Here is a 16,072-nt window from a genome sequence, read left to right on the forward strand (position 1 = left end):
AAACAATCTTCTGCATGTGAGACTTGGCGTTTGGGGCCTGCAGCGCTTTCTGGATGGCATTTCCAACCAGCTATGCCAGAGAAGTGCATGTGCTCCAGAAAGCATTAACCAAAATGCCTCCTCTGAAAATTTGGTCATGATTCAAAGTGAATAAATTCATCTTGTGTTTCTTTTTTCACATGTTCTTCAATTTTTACTTATCAATAAGTCTTATACAGGTTCAAATCCAAATCATAAAACACTTGGAAAGAAAAATATACGTTATATGACCAAAGCTCTACATCATATAATAATGTTAATCTATGGGAGAAAAGGCGTGGTCCATCTACCCCGTAAAGAATCCTCTCTTAACTTAAGAAGCTGATTTGAAACCTCCTAGGACAGCCAGTACTTCCATCTTAAACACAGAGTTTAAAACTATAAAATATAAACGAGAGAACAAGTTTACAGCAGAAAAGCTTCTGCGTTTAGAATACAAGACAAACCCTCTACTCAACAAAAAGATGTTCTGTTTCAAGAATGTTAAGGCATTTCTTAAAAGGAATGAGGAGACTAATCTAATGCTTTGCTCAGGGATATGTGTTCCTACATGGCTCTCAGAAAAAGTAAAACTTTAGAACTTAACACAGATAAACCATTGAGAAAGTTAGTAATTTAAAGATTACTAAACACCAAAAAAATACTTCAACTCCCCTAGGTCTGCGGAAGAATTTGTTTTCCTGGGTTTAATTTCAAATGTCTGTGTGCTCAAGGATCTGCACATCACAAGCTAGGACTTACAGGGAACAAATATGAATACAGGGAAAAGCATTTGCTGGCCTGTGTGTAGATGCCATGCCGTAACTGCACTGCACCCTACTTATTTTGTTAATGTTTCAAACCCTGAATGGCAGAATGCCCCAGGCCTCCTTTCACGATTGCAAAGAAAGCATGTTTGGAATTTCTCTTGTGGGGAGTCAAACCACAGCTACCTGGTTAACGACCCAGGAAAGACAGCACACACTTGAGGCATCAGACTTGTAGGACAAACTAGTGGTCTGTGAATTTGTCTTTCCTGTTTTCTTAGCTTCCTTTCTGAACATTAGATTTTTATCTAATAATTTACATGATAGCTTTATGAAGAAAAGACAAAAAAAAAAAAAACAACCCATTTCTAAACAAAATGACTCACTGGTAAGATGGCCCCACCCACCCTCAAAATACCAATGAATAAGAGAGCACTGTTGAGCCCAGCTTTCCCGCATCTACTTACCTGTGCAACTTCTTTCAACATTTGCTACTCTGGGGATGGGAAAGCTCAGAGCTGGAGGCTGAAGTGAAGAAGGAAAGGTTGGAGGGTGAGCCATGGCACCAGCCCCACACTAGGAGCTCCCCTGAGATATTACAGCAGGGTTGACACCATAGCTCTGAAGTTCAAACTCCAGCAAACGATAAGAAAGGAGTCCAACCAGAACATGATAAACGATGGGATTCTTCTGCTCTTTGAAAAATAAGGAAATCATGCTATAAAGATCTGAATGTCCAGTATCAACATTATGACTCCGTTTATCTCTTCATATTCCCAACCCCAGAATTATCTTTCAGACTGCTTCAAAATACTTATTAAAACAACCTAAAAAGGGCAAAGCTCTGAACACTTTCCCAAAATATGCAAGGATAGCGCTTACCTGGCCTTCATGAAATCATGCTAGTAGAGTATGTTCAAGTATGCTGCCTAGCCACTCCTTACATACTCTTGTTCTCGAGTACTCAACATTAACTCTGTGCTCTCGTCACGTTAGCACCATCAGTCAACAGAATGAAAGTTGGATTATACAGACAGAACCAGTGAACTCTTAAAAATGAGAGACCTTTTGGTTTAATTAAATTCTTTGGGAAGAAATTAATTCCTCAAGTGTTTCCATGTTGATAAAGAAACAAATAAGGACCTGTCCACCAGAGAGTCACTTTAATCAAATAATAAAATGTTAAGTATTAAGGTGGGCGAGGTGGTGCACACCTGTAGCCCCAGCACTGCAGAGGCTGTAGGAAAGTCACTGTAAATTGACACCAGCATTTTAAAGCAATCTGATGACAGAAGATGAGATTTTTAAATAAAAAATCTACTCACTTGGGGGAATGAGTGCTAGAGACTGAACCCAGCACACGCTAGGCAAGTGCTTTATCACTGAACTATACCCCATCCTAGTAAAAATTTACATTGTCACTCACAAGTGTATACTTGTTTAATAATATAGAAGCTAAATGATTTAGAGATAAATGCATGCTACTTCAAATTCAAAATGCTAATATGGCTATCACTGAAGATCATGTTATTCTAAAATTCTTGTATTTAGATAGATAGATAGATAGATAGATAGATAGATAGATAGATAGATAGATAGATGGCTGCATCAGAATCCTGGATTAGGTATAGTGCAGTTAAAAATGTGGAGTATTCATTCAATCAGGGAAGATGGTTTAAAATTAATCTAAATATTTGGCCACATAAATTCTTTTAGCAAATGATTATTCAGCATCTGCAATGTCAAGTTCTAGACGATGCATACCACACTTCAGCATTCTCTCAACAGAACAGAGGACCCTACAAATACGAGGCAGTAGAGACAGTTTCAAGCGACTGCTGCAGCAGCACTGACGGGCAGGCGGGCCCCTGGCCTGTGGCCTGCCTGCCCTTTGCTGCTCCTCCCCTCCTCCTGTGCCCCTGCTACACTGCTCTCCTTTGGCTGCTCACACACAGGGACATCCCAGTGTAAAGATGTGACACTTAGGAGACCCCCCACAAACAGACCCAGCTTCACCTACTTCAGTTGTTCAACCACTTGTCTACTTTCATTAAGTTTTACTTGGGTTTTGTTGCTGTTATTTTGTGTTACCTAGTCCTTATGTCTTTCATAATACCAATGCCATGTCATATATACTGGAAAATGTCTCCTGATTTTGACTGAAATATGCATTTGAATGCTTCATCATCACAAAAGTGTTATGCCCTTCTTGTGTTTCCAATATGCTAATGTATGATGCTAACATTTATTCCAGGTGGTATTAGCCTTGACCTTGGTTAAGTTGGTCCATCAACCAGCTTTCTCTACTGTTAACTACTACTTCAGCATTAAATATATATATATATATATATATATATATATATATATATATATATAGTGTCTGCATATCACTTGTATATGATGCTGCTTTGTACTGAAAGCAAACAAACCTTGAGGTGTAATTAAAGAGTAAACTGCAATTTTATTTGAGACAAACGGGAAAAGAGACAATCTCACATAGGTTTTCTCTCATAGCTTTTACCTTTAAGTTAGAATTTCAAAGCGTTTAAGGCATACAGGATAACATCATCATGGTGACAAGCAATGGTGTTCAGAGGACTTCCCACTAAGGATGGCATCCACCCATGCATGCTGCGCCCCTGCTACTAACCACCCGTCTCGGCTACATTTGTTAAAGTGAGTACGTTTGTAAAGTAAGCCAAGTATCTTTAGAGGCTCTCACTCTTAAGTCTCAACATTGTAGACGACTGCACACAGCCAGCCCACAGGACAGCAGCGGAGATGAGAGGCCTGGCACACTTACTCTACCTACCTACCACACCTTTAAAGCATTAGCACAGGACTGTCGTCGGACAGGAAAGATTGAAAACCCCACATGCACCTTAGCACTTCTTGTCTGAAATATGGCCTTTATAGTTTTTCCTGGAAAAAAAATCTGATTTTTATTAAAAAGTATAACTTCAGGAAGGAAAAGAAACTGTGGTCCCAATGTACTATATGCAAGACTAAATCAATTAAAAATTAAGAAACGCTGTTCACTTCAGCCAGGAGAGCAAATGACAACTGTTTATGAGCCTATTATATACTAGAGTATATGGAATGGGAAAATTCAAAGAAAATGGTCTGGTTTCTTGCTTTAGGTTAAACAGATCAGGACATGACAACTTGGATTTTATTTGTCAATCTGTAGTATGTTTCTTTCCAAACGGTATTTTTAAGTGTTCAGATCTGGTGTGACAATTTTGAATTGCATATTATATATTGCCTTTTACAACAGAAAGCATCTGAGTCAAAAGCATTAACACAAAATCTTATTCCTACTATTCAGAATGATTCATTTAGCTTCTCAACGAATTTGTCATGTCAAAGAATGAAATTTTCAAACTTCCAGTCCAGCCAGGATGGACTGAAAGGAAAAATTTCTTCTCACAAACAGTTTAAAAATGGATAAAATACAGAGGCAAGAATATTGGTAGGTCAAGGCCTGTCTCTCGCCTTAAAAAAAAATAGAGAAAATATTCTAGCAATAGTTCTCAGGCATGGGGCAACAACTGACCTTTCTAGCTGACTCAATGAGCTTTCAGGCTATAATGAGGAGGGAGCCTGGTGGGTAGAGTTCCTAAATCAGAAAATTAGAGCTCAGTCATGGTAGTCTAAGCCATCAAAGTAAGCAGGCTAAAGAGCTAAACAGGATGAGTTGCACAAAGAAACAGCTCAGGAAAACTGGAGACGGTTCCCATAAGTCTTCAATGCAGTCAAGATCAGCAAGCATGGAAACAAGCCATAAAAGGTAGGGAGAGAACACCGTGAAAGAGAAAGCGATCCTAAGGCTACCTGGCACTGGAGTAAATATCACTTATGTTCCCAGAAGCCAGAGCAGGAAACACTAACTCAAGGAAAAATACTAGCTTTGTAGTTGAAGAAAACCAGCCCTACGTAAAATCTATTGTTTCTCTTTAATGGTTTTTAGAAAGGTAGAGACAGAGATAAGAGAAGGGTCTCACAAGGACCCAATGTTCCTAAGTAATAACTCCACCCCCAGTAAACCTCAAGGATTTTAACACAAATACTAAAAACTATGTAAGACAACAAAACAAAGCTATAGAGGGGTCAGGGGTGGGGGCACAACTATGCCAAGCAGCAGTGCAGTCAGTCAGAGTGGAGAACATGCAGGAAAATCTCCAAAAATCAACACAAATGTTCTACTGACTCCAATGAGACAGACGGCAGAATTAGTGGACAGTGACAACAGAAGACCAACCAGCATGCTAAGTCAGAGCATGAAGACGCAGTGCTCAAAGACTCACTTAAGAAAACAGGCAAAGTCGGACGTGGTGGCGCATGCCTTTAATCCCAGCACTCAGGAGGCAGAGGCAGAGGCAGGTGGATTTCTGAGTTCGAGGCCAGCCTGATCTACAAAGTGAGTTCCAGGACAGCCAGGGCTATACAGAGAAACCTTGTCTCGAAAAAAGGCAAGGGAAAAGAGTCCTAAGTTGGGAAATGGAGGGAGGCTTTCAGGTCAACTCTGCATGTAAGTAATTGAGTTCCACAGAACAGAGTATAAAGAACATTTGAGGGAGGACCAAAATGAACAAACAAACAAACAAAACCCAAAGAAACACACAAAAACATTCCAAGCACTGGAGTCATGAATTATGTCAGAACCAAAACCATACATTAAATATAATAAAACAAAAAATGTCCTTAATCCTTAATAGTATCCAAAGAGAGAAAGATATACACCAACAACTTTTTTTTTCACTAGAAATAAGTCAGAAGATAGTGGAGTGGCATTTTTAAATGTTGTTTGGTTGGCGAATTGATCAGGTCTTACAGCACAGGCATACCTAACACTCTCCATCTACCTGGTTCAGTGCCAAGCACTGGAATTACAGGTCTGTGCCGCCCGCCATGCCTGGCTGGCATCCTATTTCTAAGATGCTAAAAGAGAAACTACCAATTTTCAATTTCTTACTGAGCAAAAATATTTTTAAAATGAGAGTAAAATAAATTTTCACACACAGGATGAACCCTAACATAATTCATCACCACCAGAAATGCATCTAAATAAGAAAAGGATACCCCAAACAAAACATGAGGAGGGTAAAGAGAAAGAAAAAGGGGAGAAAAAATAGAAAAGGAAAAAGAATAGACAAGGTAGAAAATGGAGGAAAGGGGCTGGCGAGATGGCTTCAGTGGTTAAGAGCACCGACTGCTCTTCTGAAGGTCCCGAGTTCAAATTCCAGCAACCACATGGTGGCTCACAACCATCCGTAACGAAATCTGATGCCCTCTTCTGGAGGATAGCTACAGTGTACTTACATATAGGTAAATAAATAAATAAATAAACAAATAAACAAATCTTTAAAAAAAAAAAAAAAGAAAATGGAGGAAAAGGAAAGAAGTTAAAGTATTAAATTATGGATATCGAAAAGCGAAAACCCAAAATTCCCCCCCTCAAGCAATAAATAATGAAAGTGTGTAACAGAGATGCAAGGGCACGGTAGTTACTTAAAAGTGAGCTTGTAGTCAGCACCAGACAACAAGCATGTGTGTATGTATGTCAGCCCAGCAGACACTGAGCTCTAACAACACCCGACCACACTCCACTACTTACTTAGGGTTTCAACCTCGTGTCAGTAGCATTCTCAGATCAGAATACATGAGCAAAACAGTAAAAATTAACATTTCCAAAATTAATGGACTGCTGAACATGGAAGGGAAATAGAAAAATAGAGAACCCCAAAACATTTTGAACTTATAAACCAGTAACTGTCATCATACTAACTATACGTCCTAGCAACACAGGGATCGCAGGAAAACTCAAAGGAAGGTAACAAGGGAAGCCTGATGCTTATCCGAGGCCAACAGGGCTAGATAGTGATAAGTTGTCTCACAAACAACAAAGACAACTTATGATCAATAACTGTCCAAGTGGGCAGGAAGCAGGGAAACCAATGAAATACCCTTGCAACAATTCTCTGCCACATCAATATATGTCTATATAAAACACCACACCAGCACCCTCAAAATGGTGACCACCTAAAGCTCCCCTTAAGGTAAGTAACAAACAGGAGGAAGGTTACTTCCCAACAATCTCTTCTCAACGATTTATCAGAAACGCTAGTCACAAAATGAAACCATCATTTCCAGATGGCTCTTCTATGAAAACACAAAACTACTGATAAATTTTAAGAATAAAAGTTTTGCAACAGTGATGGATATAAAACCTAATTTTAAAAAATTAGCTATTCGATTAATAGTAATATCTATACAATAAACTCTTTTGCTATACCATTTACAACCACAAATCAAAGTATTTAAGTATAAATATGAGTGAATTTAAAGTTTTGTTTAAAAAGTAAGAATCTGAGAAAAATAAAGAATTCCAGATAGGAAGAAAATTGTGAAAGGATCATTCTCTCCAACTCAGAGTCAGACCAATTCCACTCATTAACTTGGATTTTTTTTTAAGTTGGAAGAGTCTTTTAAAATATTCAAAATGTGCCACAGAGTGAATTATCAAAGTTAAGACTGAGACCACGGTTAATGGCATAAATACCAAACATAAATATGACAACTTGAAAACAGAACATCATTTACAGGCATGCACAAGCTTATCAGAGTAACCACAAACAACATCGCTTCTGACAGACAGAAGGCAGGCAGTGGTTGGTTACAGCGGAGCTGACTGGGGGAGAAGATACTGGATTCCTAACTCAGTCAGTTTCAGACAGATTTAAAGTTAAACATGAAAGGGAGAATTTAAGATCTTTAGAAGACTGTGTGAAACTATGTCTATTCTCAATATAGGGAAATGTGTCTCAAATACTAGCTCAATGGATTGTGACAGTTAATGCCCAACAAATACTAATCATGTAGATGAACTCAAAACTGGTGAACTCACAAACGTACTCCTAAAGGATCTCTTAGGAACTGACTATTCAAGAATTTGGAGTATTGATTTATCAGATAACTTCCCTAGCTTCATAAAGTCTCTTTTATTATTTTTATTCAATGTTTGAAAAAATGCACAGCTTGTCTTCTGAGACGCTGCTGGCTCTGTTCTCTCTCCAGTTTTCTGAGAGCCTGTCTTCCCAAGCTGCTGTCCACATTCTGCACTATTCTGATACCAGTCTTTAAGGTGAGGGGCACTTAAGAGTCTTCTCATGGCAGGTAACAGAGCTAGGCTACACCATTTACTCTAACCTTCCTTCCCTGGATCTCTTACAGTTATGGAACAGATCTGAGGGGAGAAAAATCTATTCTGATGTCAATCTACTCACACTACCCAGTGAGCATCTGCTAAACACTATGTGTCTGTTCTACAACTGATCAACACTGAGTTGCTTTTATGTCAACTTTTTTTTTAACTACAAAAAAAAATGGATAAATGAGGGGTTTTGATTGTTTTCCTCTGCATTCATCCTAGGGCTCCCAAAGATGCTATCACACCAATTTTATTATAAACATTTTAATGGATTTGGTGTGGCTATTTAGCAAAGCATAGAGTCTAAATTCCCAAAAGGAAGCCACAGTCACAAAATGAATACAAGGTATGCCGCCTGATACTTTCTTAAGAAACAAAATGGTATCTGATACTATTTAAACTACCACTGTAAGATGCTTGGCCTAACAGACATACTTAGCAGAATATTTTGGTCCCTATTTAACACCCACACCTACACACATACATACACCAAGACACTAAGGGTGGGCCACAACGTGCATTTTATTACAAGTAAACATGTTTTCTAGAAAACAAATGTTGTGGGGCAGTTGAGATGGTTCAGTGGGTAAAGACACTTGCCACACAGCCTGAGTACATCAACCTGGAGCAGGTAAAATGAAAGAATCAACTCTGGCAAGCTGTCCCCTAACCTCCACCACACATGCATTATGGTATGTGAGTACACACATGCAACAAGCATGCAGGATTAAACAAATATAATAAAATCAATTTAAGGGGCTGGTGAGATGGCTCAGTGGGTAAGAGCACCCGACTGCTCTTCCGAAGGTTAGGAGTTCAAATCCCAGCAACCACAAGGTGGCTCACAACCATCCGTAATGAGATCTGACTCCCTCTTCTGGAGTGTCTGAAGACAGCTACAGTGTACTTACATATAATAAATAAATAAATCTTTAAAAAAAAAAAATTTAAGAAATCAACCTTGCAGTCATTTTATGATTTCAGAAGGAAAACTGCATTTGCATGAACACAAAGGAAGGCCAGCATAATGTAGCAGCGAGCCAACTTGGGAAGTCACTGAGCCTGATGTTAGTAAGCCAGGGAAACAGGGAAAGTGGGTCAGGCGGCCAAAAACCTACCAAGCTTTACTTTACAATCTAGGTTATAAATTCCAAGTGGCTTCTGATAGGGAAACAGTGGCTGTGGCAGGAACAGCAAGCTGCCTTACACTGCTGGCATTACTTATTGTTCTGCACCCCTCCATTAGCAGCTCTAATACATGCAAAGAAACCAAGCATAAAGTCATCATTTTGAATTTTATCCCACTCAACTGCTTTGTGTCTCTGACCAGGGACAATACTTAGGTCCCATTGTTAACAAGATGTTCAAGAGCTAAGAAGAGAATATTATGAAATAGTTCACTAGATTAAATCTTGTGTGTATGTGATTCAATTTTTCATCTACTCACTCTTACTTACCTTCATTCTACACCAAACAGCAACAAGGACTAAAGTCACTACCTCTATTATTCTAGAGAATAATAATACTCCAGCACAGATGGACTGGGAAGTACTCGCTTTTCTAAGTGTTTTCTGATATTCACTATTTATCAATATCTGACATATTCAAAGATGCACAAATGTTTGTGTTTCTAAACACATTACAAGTACCCAAAGGAGGTCCCAAGCTAACTACTACAACTATGACTCTGAAACATCAACTACCCTAAGATGCTGTGGCCTGCATACAGACTTTTCATACTGATAGATAAAAATGAAACTGGGTGCTTCCATGACTTACACTTACATTTCCCTGCAGTATAAAGTGTTAGTCTGTGTACAATAATGCTTAGAACTTACCAAGTAGAAACTCTCCTTCCTGACTACTTACATGGTTACTAAGTAGATTAACTTGTACTTTAATATTAGACTATCAAGAGTTAAGTGTTTACCTTGACAAAGTGTCTGAAGGTTAAGTGGGCTAAAAGCTTGTTTTTCCTATTCAAAACAGTGGAATGTAAGGGATAACTTATCAAAACACTCCTATAAAGAAAGATGTGCCTGTAAATATCAAAACCTACTACATAGTAAAAATTACACATAAGAAGGAGTGAAATGCCAAACTCAAATTAATGATTACTTCTGAAAAATAAAACAAGAAATGAGATATGGCAATATCTCCATAAATATAACAAGCTGAAAATACATATTTGTTAAAAAACAAAACAAAACACACACACAAAAAAAAACCCACAACCCACACTTGCACTCTTACTCATTAATTACAAAGCAAAGCACTGAAGAGAAAGGTTAGGATGGTCAACATTCATAGTGGACTTAGTGTATTCCATCAACATTTTTATGAGGAAAAAAATTAATTTATTGCTAAAAGCTACAAGCTAAATGAAAGGAAGTTTGCATCCGGTCTAAAAACCTTGGGAATCTCACTAGGAGACTGCCAGCACATTTCCCTGTTTCTTCCTCTCAGGTTTTCACTGTAATTTTATTCAAACAAATTTCACTGAACATCTCCCCATAAAGCAGGTACCTCATTAGATACTGGTGGTGCAAAAATAAGCAAACATGGCTGCAGTCTTCCACAAGCTGACTATGTCCACACAGATGCACTGTCCTGCAGTTGTCAGTAAAGGAGCCACTAGCAGTCTACACTAAGCATTTAAAATGTGGCTTGCATGGTCAGCAAACTAAAAATGTAGTATTATTTAACTTAACTGAGTTTAAGTAGTCATTTATAGCTCCTATCTATGGAACGAACAGTGTTCAGGAAATAGAAGAAAACAGATGGCTTTTCTGTGCTAAGGGCAACACTAACTACACGCATATAGGACTTGAAAGTCCTGAGTCCATTACAGGAAGCTTCTGGAAAAATGGAAATCAAATTACTGAGGCATGAGATCCAAATTATTAAAAGCTTGGGGTACAAGGCACATGGAGCGCTAAAGCAGCTTTTATTTACTAAATAGTCAAACCCAGCAAAGGCAGTTAGAGAAGAGGTATTGAGGGCATAAAAACGCATAAAAATCATGTGGAAGAACACAACCAAGAAGTCAAGCAGGTGCCATGTTTAGAGCTTGAGTATTAGAGAAAGCCATTGATGAATTACAGTGGTAATAAGATGATTTAAATTTATGTATGTGCATAGCTGTGGCAAAATTAATGTAAATTATAGGAAGAATATAGAAAAATTTAAAACTGACGTAATGTCCACTTTCTTATAAAAAGCTTGACGACCCTTTCATAAAGGACTGTCTTCCTAAACTAATTTATTTATGTAAACAAACTTCATCTGCTATATTCAAATGCCAAACTAGGCTTACTGACAGACAAAACATACGAAATTAATACTACTACAAAAATAAGTATTTCAACTCCTGTGTAACTGAAAGTCTATAAGGTCTATATGAAAATGAAATTTGGAGAAATATTTTTTGTTAATCTCAAATATTAGTCAATTTTCAAGATGCTTAAAGAAACAAAACCAAAAGCTCTCAAATAAATGAAGTTACATAGACACAAAGAAGTCTACTTTAACAATGAAAAGAATGAAATTCTTATAAAATAAAAACTTATAAACTCCAAATTACTTTCACTTTAGAATATACAAGCTCCTAAGAGCTCCTAAAACATCCAGTTTTTACTTCGGTGACTCTACACTATGTGACTATGCCATACACTCTCAATAAGTTCATGTTCATGCTACATACGAAACCAGTCTTCCATGCATATGTCATGTTCAGGAGTTTTCAAAATGAAATAATTTTATGATCCAGATCTATTTCCAAAGACGTTTCAATATACACTGGACACCACTATGTAACAGTAAAGGGCAAGTGGAAAATTATTTCATCCAGCAAAAGTCTAATCAAGAAAGTATCTTCATGCAAGCTCAAAAACTTTTATTATTTGCATATTGAGACTAGAATAAAGCACATTTCTAGTAGTATAAGCAGAAATAAGAAAGTCTTTTTTGGCAAAATATAACTGCTTTATTCCTTTCATAAGTATAAATTCTAGAAGTGTATATGAATATTGTTCCATGACACAAATTAGCTAACATGTAAATCAAACAAAAGCTCTATACTCACAGTCTGCAAATATGTTTGTGAGCACTAAAATGCCACACAACCCATAATTACAATATTCTTGTGGTGACTGAGCAAAACCTAACAAAGATGTAAAACCCCAAAAAGTGTAACCAATCAAATTAAAGTCTTACAAGTACAAGCTGCTGGAAGTGGTTCTGAGGTAGGAAGAGCTATATAGCAAGCACAATTAGTCATTAGCAGGTTAGTCCAGTCTCTGAGTACAAATCAGAGACGCGTTAGAGGGAGAACTGATCCAGCATAATCGCAGCTTACTCTGGCTTACTAAAATAATAAAGATCTGGCCAGAAACTTCATCAATCAAGTTAGACAAAAGCTCTAGGAAGGTTAGATATAGAAGCATCTTCTACTGGGTACTACAAGACAGAACCCAAGTCTTATAACCAAAGGCTCTTGGCTGACACAGCATAAACTCATTTTCAGTTCTCTCCACTGCTCAAGCCTCAGTGCACTCCACCAAATGAGCCTGTAAGTAGCTGGTGTGTCACATTAGCTGTCTTAGTCTCAAAGGACCAACGCCTGAGGTGAGAGGGGGCAACGGGATGGAACCACGCCTGCCCAGGAAGCCTAACGGCGTATTCCTGTATGAACTTACTCAGTATTCACTATTACTTCACAATGTCATACTGGATTCACTATCCAATGAAATGAAGTAAGTTTCCATTTAGAACCTAACTTCAAACACTACCTGTTCTGTTTTTAAAAAATCACTTTAATAACACTACCTTTAAAGTTCACCTTCTTTTGAAAGCTTAGGAAGAAATAGGAATGTTACAGTTCCATTACCTTTTGAGCATCCCTACATGATTAAGAATGGATAGTGTTAAGAAGTGTTAAGTAAGGAGTGAAACAAGAATCTGATGTTGTAAGGACAGCATATTAGTGACAAAACAGGATCTGGGTCATATATTCCTAGATTCCATTTATATTTCTTCTATAGCCTATACAATGCTATGTGCATTTCTCTATTACTCTATTAAAGAAACTATAACCCAATCTACATCGCCTTCATCAGGAATGTGTGTAAAACACTTTATGAACTACTGCCTTTGAATCCAGCCAAAAATCATATACCAGATAATCCAAAATTTTGGCATATATGTCAGAAAATTGTTCTGGTGCTAAAAATATACATTATAAACGTGTCATTTTGTAAAACATTCACAATTATTTCAAGCTGTCAATTCCATTATGTAATATTTAAACTTATACCACAAATTTTCAGGAGACTGTATTTATTATTAGTCACAATTTTATATTACTTTAAAACAGCTCAATGCACTTATGACAAATGGAGAAAAAGGAGGGAAAAAAATCTTACCTGGTAGTTTCTTTTCTCAGATAATGTATGTCCATCAGTCCTCACCATAGAGTCGTGTCCTTTCCTCACAGTACTGGAGGCAATCAAATAGAACTGTCACTCAAGGGTCGTGTCACAGGAAGGACCGCCCACCAGTTCTCCCTCTAGAGTGGAATTATCCAAAAGCCATCAAAATTACTAACATGTAAATATATATAACATTAACAAAAATATTCAACATAGCACACAAAATACAATGAGAACAAATCTAAAAAGCAGCTAACTGTCTTAGACTCTGTCCCATTCTCCCCCTAGGTATTGAGAGCAGGCCACTAGCACTGGGCTCTGAGGTAGAGATTATCAGATATGAAAACTGTTCGTTCACACCTTCTTCCACTACTTTGTCACAATACCAGACATTACACGACAGGAAGAAACATAGGTGAACAAAAACAAAAATAACAAGAAAACAACAACAACAACAACCCACCCCCTCTTACCCCAAGCTTTTTTGTGTGACTTAAATATTCTCTGGTTATTCTCCAAATGACCAATTAATTCAAATTCAGTCATTTAACTAGATGGCCCACCCCACTGCCTATACTCAGATGCTAGGAATGTAAGCTATATATGTATTGATGCTAGGAATGTAAGCTATATATGTATTGATTCATGTTGCTCACAAAGATTATTTCCACGCTATAGGATGGAAATACATGGTATTTTAAAAACAATTATTAGATTAAAAACCCAGTTCAGTGTTCTATCTGCCTAACTGCACAAAGAACAAGTACCTTTTCTTAGCACCCAATTTCATGCACATTACAATAGGATTCACGGCGGGGGGGGGGGGGGGTGGGATTTTTAATGATGTTCATTTCTTAACCTGGGTAAATACGTACAAAATAAATATGCACTGTACATGTCAGGTTAAAAAAATGAAACTGAGATAAGAATTATCATGCTGTTTCAAAACTATAAATTAAAATTCAAAAAGTTCAAAGATTTAAAGGTAGTTCTACAAAGAATGTATAAGACACATTTCAGTACAAATAGCCTTAATAGTATAAAACATTTACCTTGAATAGTAGTATATATAGCTACTAAATAATGTTGCTATCCATTATAATTCTACATTCAAATTTTTAAAAAAATACTTACTATCATATGAAATGTACATTAGGATGAGATACTAAAAACATCTACTTTATAATTCATTGGTTAGGTAAGGACTATGGAGATGGCTTAGTAGATACGGAGCCTACCCTGCAAGACTTAGGACCTGTTTCCATCCCTAGAACCCATGTAGGAAGGAGCCTTGGGTGGAAGAGGGGCAGACAAGCAGATCCCTGAAGCTCACTGACCTGGCAAGCAGCACAGCCCAATCAATGACCTGCAGGTTCAGTGACAGCAACTCTAACTGCGGAAACTCCATGTGGCTCCTAAATACACCTTCCACACCCACACACTAAATACATACATTAACCCCATATACAGACTCTCTACATTTTTATGTATTTTAAAATTATGTATAAGCACGTATGTACGTGAACAGGTTTGTGATCATGGGAACAGAACACCAGGTCCCCTAGGGCTGGAGTTACAGGTGATGTGAGCCATGTGAGAGGGGCACCAGTAAGGAAACCCAAGTCCTCTGCAAAAGCAGTTACGTACTGGTAATAAGTAAGGCCAGCAATTTAAAAGCAACAACAGAAATCTCACAACAGTGTTACTAAAAAGGACAAATACGAAGGATTACAAATATATATACATTGACACAATCCACTAAGAGAATAATTTTTAAATGAAAAACTAACATGTGGAGAGCTTTTGGGCCCTTTGGTAGGAATCTGACATTGGGCCAGGACAGGGAAGTAAGCTCAGGCAGGAATCTGATTTGGGGATAGAATAAAGAAGTAGGCTTCAGGCAGACTAGAAAAAAGTAAACCTGCCTCAGCCTCAGAACTGGCTGGGGTCATGCTACAGTGTTGTCTAATTGTCATCTCTTTTTAATCCTCGTTCCTGCCCTGGAGAACCTGTTGACTGGCTGAGATGGCTTGGTCACTAACATTACTGACAAAGTATTTAAAAAGACTCCATATAATAACCATTAATAAATAAATAAATATATATATATAGTCATCATTTAAACTGTTTGTGTTTATTATTTAATTTATGCTGTGCTTAACAGTGAACACAGCCTTGCAAATGCTGAGCAACCACTCTACCATAGACCTACATTCTTGAGTCAGAAATTAGGGTATTCTAAAGACAAAATTATGAAGTGAACTGGATGCCCCATAACAATAGTGTAACACACATTTGGCTTGGCTATCTCAACTTTTTTTCATTATATAGCTCCTAACCAGTACTCTTGTTTGTAATGTTAGTGTACAATAGTATTAAAAAAGTTTTAAGATAGGATCTATCTTACTTTAATGCCAACTGAATCCAGTGGACAATAATCTAAAAGTTGAGTCACTAGTTATAGAGTAAGAATGCTTTTCTCCTTAAAAATATTTTGTTTAAGCCGGGGGCGTGGTGGCGCACGCCTTTAAGCCCAGCACTTGGGAGGCAGAGGCAGGTGGATTTATGAGTTCGAGGCCAGCCTGGTCTACAGGGTGAGTTCCAGGACAGCCAAGGCTACACAGAGAAACCCTGTCTCGAAAAAGCAA

The 16,072-nt window shown here is 37.7% G+C and overlaps 1 protein-coding gene across 11 annotated transcripts in view; it reads right to left on the reverse strand.

Annotated features, from left to right (window-relative positions):
* Cnot2 (CCR4-NOT transcription complex subunit 2) overlaps positions 1 to 16,072 on the reverse strand; it is a 93,831-nt gene that overhangs the window by 48,362 nt on the left and 29,397 nt on the right. For 3 of the 11 annotated variants that reach the window (XM_021174170.2, XM_029482814.1, XM_029482808.1), the window contains exon 2: positions 13,419 to 13,561. In XM_021174170.2, the coding sequence (XP_021029829.1) occupies positions 13,419 to 13,466 (48 nt within the window). In that variant the 5' untranslated portion in view covers positions 13,467 to 13,561. Of the gene's footprint in view, positions 1 to 1,252; positions 1,481 to 13,418; positions 13,562 to 16,072 lie in introns of all 11 variants that reach the window. The other 8 variants (XM_029482809.1, XM_029482810.1, XM_029482813.1 and 5 more) reach the window with 6 other exon arrangements.

Source organism: Mus caroli, chromosome 10 (genome assembly GCF_900094665.2).
Source record: "Mus caroli chromosome 10, CAROLI_EIJ_v1.1, whole genome shotgun sequence".
Classification (NCBI taxonomy): Eukaryota; Metazoa; Chordata; class Mammalia; order Rodentia; family Muridae; genus Mus; species Mus caroli.